Here is a 10,303-nt window from a genome sequence, read left to right as displayed (position 1 = left end):
TTAACATCTTCCCTGTACCTACTATATCCTAAACAGTATACTAGGTGCTGAGCTCAATTCGTAGGAACACATCGTAGGGTGCTACCTTAAACGACATTTCTTAACTCTCTCACTAAATTGCTCTTCAAGTGTCAACAGCCCCTCTCCTGTTTTTCCAGTACTTTCTATTTCCCTGACACAGTTGATGTAGGAATTGGTGGTGTACCTGCAGCCCATAGTTATTAATATAACCAGTCCTTTCATTGAACAGATGAGGAAGCCAGGGTCGAAAGTGAGGAAGTGAATGCCCAGGGACATACAGCGTGCCAATAATAAAGCATGGGCTGGAGTCCATGTCTCATAACACCCTGTTCATAAATCTTGCCACATTTCTTGCTCCATCTCATAATCCTACTCAAGTGCTGTATTAAGCCAGATGGTAGAGTTTAAAATGCCCCCAAAAGATTCACTCTTACCTGTGACCTACCTATTGACACCAAGAAGAAGCAGTAGTAACATGTTTGGAGGACAGAGGAAATGAAGGATGAAAGTGAAAGGCACATTTCTCACAGGGAGGATATTTACACTGAAACTAATATCTTTAGGAAATGCTCAGGAAATGAAAAAGAATACCCTTTGGTACTTTAATAATCATAATCGACTTCTGCTTCTGGCCGTGACAGAGTATTTGTAATAGACTTGTCGTCTTGACAGAAACGACTGTGAGACTGAGCAAAATCTACAAAATTCCTAACTATATGAAGGATATTGAAACTCAGACAAAATATTAAATTCCGGCTGTTTTCAGGCATTGAACAGGCAACACAGTACTCCGAGTGGAGAAGCGCACGTGATGAGCCCCACGTGGCTCTAGCTTTCTACCTGGAGTCTCTTTCTGGTCTTGGCACAGAATGGTGGAACCCAATCTAAAAGTTGATCTTAGTGAGCGGACGAGTCGGTTGTTGGAATTCCAAGCTACTGAAATAGCTGGATGTTGCAGGGCAAGGAAATAGGGAAGAGGAAGCCATGTTGAGTTTTGTGTAGGGAATTCACTTTGGGTTGTTGGCTAAGGGCTGGCTGTGCGTGAGTAGAATGGCACTCTCCGTGAGACCTAGCACAGATTCCCTTCTGTAGGGCTAAAAGCTGAATGATGATGCCAGAGGTCATGCAGTGCTGGGAAATGCTGGAGATCCCTGTCCACCTGAATGAAGAGACCTCACTGAGCAGCACCTAGGCATGCAGTTGAGACCCCAGAACAGCTACGCGTTAGGAGTAAGGACTATGCCCTTGAGTAAGGGACATACCCTAGGGCTAAATCAAAATGGAAGTAGAACTTAAGAAAGAATTAATCCCAGCTTGTTAACAATAAAAGGACATGCCAATAATTTACCTAACTGCCAGGACAAACTCAGTACCTTTAAAGGAAGACAGCATAGCTGAGACTGTGCAGTGTATCATAACGGGAGGGAAATTATGTAGAGAGGGTTATATGAATGACGGCTGACTTCTCATCAGATACCATGGATGCCAGAAGACAGTAGAACAACATTTTTAAGGTGCTGAAAGGGAAAGAAAAAAATCTCAGAATTCTCTATTCAGAAAAAAAAGTGCCTTTAATTATGTAAGCAAAATGAAGACATTTTTCAGATAAAAGAAGAGTAAGAGGATTTATTGCCGGCATACCTGATGTACAAGAAATGCTATTGGCAGTTCCTCAGGCTGAAGAAAAAGGATGCCAGGCAACTCAGATGTTTAGGAAAGGATGAAGAATACTGGGAAGGATAAATATATATGGGTAAATATAAAAGACTTTTTTCCATAATTAAAAAATACAAACACACATACAGCGTTCTATTGAGATTATATAATGCATAAGACTACTATACCATTAAGGGTGGGAGTGGATTTATGCAGTTATAAAATTCTTACATTTTACATGAAGTGTACAATATTAATTCTAAGTATACTGTACGAAGTTAAGAATGTATATTTTAATCCCTAGAAAGACGTCTAAAAAGTAAAGAGGAATAGCTAAAAAGTCAATAGAAAAATTAAAATGGAATTCTAAAGGGTATTTAGTTTACCCAAAAGAATGCAGGAAAGGCACAACAGGGGAACCAAAAACAAATGAGATAAACAGAAAAGTAGCAAAATGGTAGATCTCTACCCAATCATATCAATAAATTAAATGTAAATGGACTAAATATTCCAATTAAAAGGTAGAGATAGGGCTTCCCTGGCGGCACAGTGGTTAAGAATCCTCCTGCCAATGCAGGGGACACAGGTTTGAGCCCTGGTCCGAGAAGATCGCACGTGCCGGGGAGCAGCTAAGCCTGTGCGCCACAACTGCTGAGCCTGCGCTGTAGAGCCCGTGAGCCACAACTACTGAGCCCGTGCGCCACAACTACTGAAGCCCATGAGCCACGACTACTGAAGCCCGCGCACCTAGAGCCCGTGCTCTGCAACGAGAGAAGCCACCGCAATAAGAAGCCCGCACACCACAATGAAAAGTAGCCCTGCTTGCCACAACTAGGGAAAGCCCATACACAGCAGCAAAGACCCAACACAGCCAAAAATAAATAAATATATAAAATAAAATAAAATGAATAATATCTATCTTTAAAAAAAAAAGGTAGGGAGGAATGTGCTCATTAACTTACTTGTGGTGATTATTTCGTAACATACATGTATATCATGAGCCAAGGAGTACAGGTAGCCTCTAGAATCTGAAAACAAGGCCAGGAAGTTCTTCTCCTTTAGAGCCTCCAGTAGAGACTGTATCACTTCCGACACCTTGAGTTGAGCCCAGTGAGGCCATGAGATCTATGTCAGATGGCTGGCCTACTATTATCTTACAAAACTAAGGTAATAAATTTGTGTTGTTATAAGCCATAAGTTTGTGGTAATTTGTTATAGCAGCAGTAGAAAACCAATAAAGATGGAAGAAGATATACTAGGTAAATAGTAAGCATAAGAAAGTTCCAATGGCTACATTAATATCAGATAAAGTAACCTTAAAGACCAAGAGTGTTACCAACAATAAAGAGGGGCATTTCATACTGATCAAAGGGTCAGTTCATCCGGAAGATAGAATAGTCTTGAAAATATATGTACCTAACAAGAGCTTCAAAATACATAAAATAAAAATGGGCAGAAATACAAATCCACAATCATGTTTGGAGACTTGCCGCTCCGCGGCATGTGGGATCCTCCCGGACTGGGGCACGAACCCGTGTCCGCTGCATCGGCAGGCGGACTCTCAACCACTGCACCACCAGGGAAGCCCATGTTTGGAGATTTTAACACCTTTGTCTCAGCAATTGATACAACAATTAGACAAAAATAAGTCAACAATGACAGCAAACCAATAAAGACATAAGATCCGAACCACCCTTTTTTTTTTTTTTTAATTCATTTATGGCTGCGTTGGGTCTTCGTTGCTGCATGCAGGCTTTCTCTAGTTGTAGTGAGCGGGGGCTACTCTTCGTTGCTGTGCGCGGGCTTCTCATTGTGGTGGCTTCTCGTTGCGGAGCACGGGCTCTAGGTGCACGGGCTTCAGTAGTTGTGGCACGTGGGCTCAGTAGTTGTGGCTCATGGGCTCTAGAGCACAGGTTCAGTAGTTGTGGCACACGGACTTAGTTGCTCTGCGGCATGTGGGATCTTCCCAGACCAGGGCTCAAACCCGTGCCTTCTGCATTGGCAGGCGAATTCTTAACCACTGTGCCACCAGGGAAGCCCCGAACCACACTTTTAACCACCTTGACTTAATTGACATTTTTAGAAAAATGCACCCAGTTTCAGAACACATCTTCTTTTCTTGTGCATGTAGTACATTCACCAAGATGGACTACCTGCTGGACCATCAAACAAGGCTCAGTAAATTTAAAAGGGCTGCAGTCATACCAGGAAGAACCAAAGAAGAAATTCTAAGTATGTTCTTTGACCACAGTAAAATTAAATTAGAAATAAATAATAATAACAGAGGTAAGATAACACCAAATATTTGGAAATTAAACAAAATATTTGTCAATAATCTATGGATAAAAGAAGTCAGGGAAAAATAGAAAATATTTTGAACTAAGAGAAAATGAAAACCACAATATGTCAAAGTTTGTGGTTTGCAACCTGAAGCTGTGCTTAAAGGGAGATGCATATCTTTGAAATCCTTTGAAAATGCACTTTCAGCCTTCAGCTCTCACTGGCTGTGCTTTCAGCTCTCTAGTTAGAAGTGATCTTTCTTTTGTACTGTTCTCGGTGTAGCTGTTTTCCACTATATCAATAATAACATCTTAACACATCAACTTGCTAACCTGTCAGTCTCTTCCTTTCTAACCCACAAAAACCCTTTAAGGACAAGTAACTGCTGTTCCCATCAATGTTCTGTCTCTAGTTTCTAGCACAGTGCATGCATGACACTTGGTGGGTCCTCAGTCAATTTTGAATGAAAGATTGGGAATGGACCTTATCTTCCTGAGGACCCTGTGGAGACAAGCAAACTAAGAATTATTAGCCCCATTTTACAGCTGAGAAAACAGAAGCCCAGGTTCCCTTATGAGCCAGTGACAAGGCCAGGTTTCCATCATTCCTCAGAAATTTTCCTTTCGGGTCCTAAGTTGCTGACAGAAACATCACCATTAGTGAGAAGCGTCTCCCCAACAGAAGTGTAGAATTTATACTGGGGTAAAACTAAAGCCTTCACGAGCTATAACCTCATCATGTCATCTTTTATTCTCTGGAGGATGGGCCAGGGCACCTTTCCGTGAAGGCTTGTAGGAAGCCCTCGGCGCTGGGCCTCGGCGTCCTGACCGGTGAGGGAGTCTGGCCCTTGACCTTTCAAAATGCCCTGCCCGGCTGCGACCTCATCCCGGCCCTGCAGAAAGCGCTGGAGCTGGAGACTGCAGCCTGGTGCTTTCAGGCAGCCCACGCTGGTGGGTCTGTGCACCACGAGCTCTGTTTCTCTATTTTCTACTGAGGTTTCAGTTCTCAACTGGGGTTTGTTTCTCCGTTGCCTCTGGTTCAGCTTCCTTTTCCTGTTTGGTTTTAAGTAGAGTCTAAAAATCAAGTTGCTGCCTTCCGAGGGTCTGTGCCCTCTGATCAGCTGGCCTGGTGGGAATACAGGACTTACCTCCTCGGGTTCCCTGTGCTACAGACGTGCAGCCATGGCCACAGTGTGAGTACGGGGACCAGAGGGGAGAGAGGGACGTCAGAGGAGACCGAGAATCACGGGGACTGTAGAGATCTCCCCAGATCCCCTGGGTGTACTGATGGGGAGACCGAGGACCCAGAGGGCAGAGGACTCTCTCACGGTCACACAGCAGGTTATGACGGAGGCTGTCCACTCCGTCTGCTGGCCTGTCCACTACACCGGCCTGTGTCTCTGGATGCCTGTCATCTTTAATGGCTTTTTGTGTGTGTGTCAGAATCACTTCCTCAGAAGTCAGATGCCTGCCTGCGATGGTAGAGGGGACTCTGAACCATCTGAGGGGACTGGGGCTTGGCTGAGAGGTGCTGTGGACAGGTCCTGGCTCTTTCTCAGAATGGCCTGAAAGCATCAGGGGGTTTTCTCTGAATGCTGGGCACAGAAGGAGGAGCTGGGGTGCCTTCTGTACGAGTTGAGACCTCATGGGCTGTCACAGCAGAACCCTGACCTTCTGCTTGAGAGACTTGGGACTGACTTTCGACCACGGATCACTTAGGCTGCTGCGATTTAGCACGTGTGGGCACCGGCCAGTCTGTGTCCTGAACTGGTCACTGTGAGCGCCCTTTCCAAAGGTGAGATTACAGTTCAGACGTGATTTCCCCCTGCCCTGCGACCCCGTAAAATACTGTGGCTCGTAGGACAGAGCTTCATCCTCTGGGATTTGGGGCGTTGACTTGATCGACTCACTGCAGCTTTGCGTCTCAGCATGAATTAGAATCCCTCCCCTTAAAAATTACTTCACAGTTCCCAAACTGCTGTTTTACCAGTTTCCTTGATTCTTTCGACCGTGTTGGGTGGTTAGCTCAGGAAGGGGGCATCACTGCTGTTCTGTGGGCGAGGAGGCCTGGCCTCTGATCGGCTGTGGCCCTCGCTCAGGGTTGCCTGGCTGGTTGAGGAGGGACTGGAAGGAGAACCACCCAGAACAGCTGCGTCCAGCGTTTCTCCCAGGATGCAACACGGGCTCTCTAGGAGCATTTTGCAGCGAGTTACGACAGCTGACACACAGTAAGTGGGGCCCGTCCGACGCTTCTGGCCGGCAGGGGAGCTTTGGAGAGGGCGGCGCTCTCGCGCCGTGGCGCGGCCTGGGGCAGGCTGCCGGAGCCCCTTCCTCCAGGCGCTGGCAGCTCTCAAGGCCAGGGCCGCAGTTGGCCTTCCCTGCTCCTTTGCAGCCAGTTTTCTATCATCCTTGAGCTCTAGAGGACTTGTGGGTGGAGCTGCAGCAAACAAGACTTTCCGTTTCAAAGGCTCGTTAGCTTCCGAAGTGGGCAGGCGCCAAAGTCATTACCTGCCGAAAAGTACACTGAAAAGCTGAGTCTGCTCTATCCTGTCAACTGCTGACTGCGGAAAATAGTATCAGAAGTAAACCAGGGGCTTCCCTGGTGGCGCAGTGGTTGGGAGTCCGCCTGCCGATGCATGGGATGCGGGTTCGTGCCCCGGTCTGGGAGGATCCCACGTGCCATGGAGCAGTTGGGCCTGTGAACCATGGCCGCTGGGCCTGCGCGTCCGGAGCCTGTGCTCCGCAACGGGAGAGGCCACAGCAGTGAGAGGCCCGCGTACCGCAAAAAAAAAAAAAAAAAAGAAGTAAACCAGGAGGAAGCAAAGCAGTTCTTAAAAGTCTTGTAAAGCTGTAGAAATCTTAGGAGTTTCCATCTTGAAAGCAGGCTGAGACCATCTACAGTAGATCACCTGGGTTAGTGGTGCTTCAGGCATCTTACCCTCCACTTCAACCAGATCCACTCTCCTTTATCTTTTTAAAGTACTCCTCGATATGTCTTTGAGGAAAAGAAGTTGTATTGTTGCTGGTGATGATTTTGAAATCTGAAAACTACTTATTTAGTCCAGCCCTGAAGTATACACAGTTGGGGAAATTGAGGCCCAGAGCTGGTGCAGAACTTGTTCTCTGGTGAGTGAGTTAGTGGTCCAGCCAAACCAAAACCCAGGTTCTCTGCACCCACCCTCCCCGTACCAGGCTGCCTGCGCTCACGGTGCCAGCGGGACCGCACGTACAGCAACTGTGAGAGCCGTAGATGGTTTGCTTTCCACATGCTGACATAAGAGAGATGTGATTGCTGGATTCCTAGGTCACCGTGGTTCCTGTGGTGGGGATGGAAAAGGCCTTCCCATCATGAAAACGGGTCAGTCCCAGCTCCGGCCATCCGTCAGTCAAGAAACATTTTCTAAGCTCAACCCTGGGCTGGGACCGGGGCGTTCTCCTGAGCACGTGCTGGCGTACAGCACGCTCTCTCTGGCGTGATTTCGCTTAATGCCTGCGGCGATCCTGAAGGTAGCAAGTATTGCTTTTATTGTTCCGACTTTATAGCAGAAGAAACCACGGTAGAGAGGCAGGGAGTAAGTTGCCCAGGAAGTGAGAGACCCAGGCTGGAGCGGGTCTCCTGATGCAGACGCTCTGCATTCCTGCCCCCGAGCTGGTCGAGTGGGAAGGCGGCGTTCTCAGAAATGAAGGAATCACAGGTCCTTAGTCCGGTGCAGTGTAGACCATGGTGAGTGTAGACAGGAGTTGAGAAGTCGGGGGCTGCCAGGAGGTACTTCAGGGAGAAAGTGGGGTCTCAGGTCGACCCGAAGGATAGGGGTGAGTTGTATTTTTATTATTATTATTATTTTTTGGCTGCTCTGGGTCTTAATTGCAGCATGAGGGATCTTCGTTGTGCCATGTGGGATCTTTTTAGTTGCAGCATGCCGGCTCTTAGTTGCGGCATGCGAACTCTTAGTTGCGGCATGCATGCGGGATCCAGTTCCTGACCAGGGATTGAACCCAGGCCCCCTGCATTGGGAGTGCAGAGTCTTACCCACTGGACCACCAGGGAAGTCCCAGGGATGAGTTTTAAAAGGGACCGAGGGGCTGCTCTCGGTGCCAGGGAGACAGAGGGAACAAGACAGACGTCCTGAGACTGCGCTAGGGGCAGTAGGAAGCGGGCGCACGGTCAAAAAATCGTGGAGAAGTAGAAAGCCCAGCTAGAGAGACGGCAGAGGCGGGGCCCTGCTCACGCCCGCTGCAGCCTTCACCCCCTGACCTGCACGAGGGCACGAGGCAGCCACGCCAGACCTGAGCATGAAAACATGAGGAGGGGCCACACGGGGAGGGACAGCGAGGGGAAAGACCCTGAGACGGGAACGGCTTGGTGCGTCCAAAGGTCAGGAAAAGAACAGGGAGGCTGAAGCGACATAAGGGGAGAGTGAAGGGAGGTGGGGCGGAGGGGCAGCCAGGCCTCATCACGCAGAGCCCGGGAGCCTGAAAGGAGTCCAGGCTGTTTGTCGTGTCACGAGAAGCCTTTGGAGGGGGTTACGCAAGGGGAAAGACATCCGATAGGGCTTCAAGAAAAGTTACTCTGGTCACTGAGTGGATAAGGGTCTGTAGCGCGACAAGAATGGAGGCAGGAAGGCGTCGGGGAGGCTGCTGCAGTCACGCAGGTGACAGGCCACGGTTGGGACCAGTGATGGAGCCAGTGGCATAGCGGGAGAGTGGCTGGATTCGGGAGGTGCTGTGGAGGTCTAGCCTCTGGGACTGCCCGCTGGATCCAGGTGGTGTGAAGGAGGGAAGTGAATCAAACCCAACTCGGGCGGACTCGGGGAAGGCTGGGTGCAAGCCTGCGTACTGGCTGGGTCGGTGGGGGTTAAGCCGGTGCAGGACGGTTCCAGGGAGTGTTGGCTGAACGAGGCTGCACGAAGCGGGAACTCAGCGCGCCACGGCAGCGGGAGGACCGCACGCGTCAGTGATGCGTGTGCCCCTTCCTGGTGCAGCCGGGTAATCCCAGCCCCTTCCCTCGTCTCCCTCTTGTCCTTACCGTGCTTGCTTGGTTGGTTTTCCAATGCACTTGTCACCTTCTGACATATTACATGACTTTTTAATTTGTTGTTTGTCATCTGTCTCCACCCCACAAAGATGTAAGTTCAAAAGTGGAGGGTTTTTTGTGTTTTGCTGACTAGTGTATCCTCAGTGCCTAAGACAGTGCCCAGCAATACACATTTATTAACTTGCTGGAATTAATTAACTACTTGCGTTACGATGCTGGAGATGGCTGGGCCACCGACGTGCCAGCGGAGCTCCGCAGTGTGGCCTGTTGGAGCAGCGGCCAGGAGAGCAGATGTTCCGTGTGTTCTCAGCTTGTGATGGAGCCAGGGCTCCCTGTGCGACCAGTCGGTAGTCAGCTGCCTGGGCACAGCAGTCACCATTTATTCCACAGCCCTTCAGAGCTTGAATAAGCAAACGTGGAAGAAGTCCCACGGCCTGGCCACCCCACGGTGCCCCCCAGCCCACACCCTGGCCTCTGCTACAGGGTTTGGAAGACTGTCTCTAAGGGCAGCTGGTGTTTCCTTTGACGTCTTGTCCTCACAGGCGAGTGTGAGTCCCGGAAGCTCACAACCAAACGAGCCCTCAGAGATGATACTGTGCGTTTGCTGTCCCAGGATGTGTAGCCCAGTCATTTGAAGACGTCTTGAAACTTCGCTGTCTTCTCCTATTCAAAGAATCCAGTGTGTCTGCAGTGGAGAAACACTCCCATAATGACTCTGAGTTCTTCTCGTGGGAGTGTGTTGTGTGCCCTGGGCTTCCTGAGGCAGGGGATGGTTGAGAGCTAGTCTAGACTTTGACACCTGAACCCTTAAAAGAGAAAAGTAGCAGCAGTGCCCTTTTCTGAGTGTTACATACCAAGCACTGTTGATATGATTCGACACGTGCTGTGCTTAACCCTCGTCCTCGGAGGTGTTACGTTGCTGTTGCCATCTCACTGGTAGAACAGGGGTCAGCAAAGGTAGCTTGCTTGCTCCAGGTCACACTGGTATCGCTTGGCAGAGTTGGGCTTTGAAGCCAGGTCTCCTGTGTTTTCCAAAGCTAAGCTTAGCTGTAGCCTCTCGAAGGAACTTGCCCAGAATGACCGTCAGAGTTAGAATCAAGGCTCCTAATCTCTGTCTTTCTTTGTAGTCTCCGGTTTTCCACCGTTAGTACCACGGGAGACGGGAGACCTCCTCAGCCCTCCTGTGGCGCCCACGCGTCTCTCCGTCAGTCCCCGGTTCATTCACCACCTCCCCTCCCAGCCTAGAACTGTTCGTGGGCAGGGTCTGCGTCCGCGCCCATGGCCAGGGGATGGCACGCACTCATTCTGATGC

General features: G+C 49.2%; 1 protein-coding gene across 2 annotated transcripts in view; it reads left to right on the top strand.

Moving 5' to 3' along the window:
* Positions 1-4,969: 4,969 nt before the first annotated feature.
* The window catches only part of EVL (Enah/Vasp-like), an 80,354-nt gene continuing 75,020 nt past the window's right edge, over positions 4,970-10,303 (top strand). The window contains exon 1 of one of the 2 annotated variants that reach the window (XM_065870843.1): positions 4,970-5,149. In XM_065870843.1, the coding sequence (XP_065726915.1) occupies positions 5,139-5,149 (11 nt within the window). In that variant the 5' untranslated portion in view covers positions 4,970-5,138. The remainder of the gene's footprint in view (positions 5,150-10,303) is intronic. The other variant, XM_065870844.1, reaches the window with a different exon arrangement.

The sequence above is a fragment of the Phocoena phocoena genome, chromosome 2, assembly GCF_963924675.1.
Source record: "Phocoena phocoena chromosome 2, mPhoPho1.1, whole genome shotgun sequence".
NCBI lineage: Eukaryota > Metazoa > Chordata > Mammalia > Artiodactyla > Phocoenidae > Phocoena > Phocoena phocoena.
Note: the sequence above shows the minus strand (reverse complement) of the source record. Positions and strands in the feature narration are given on the sequence as shown.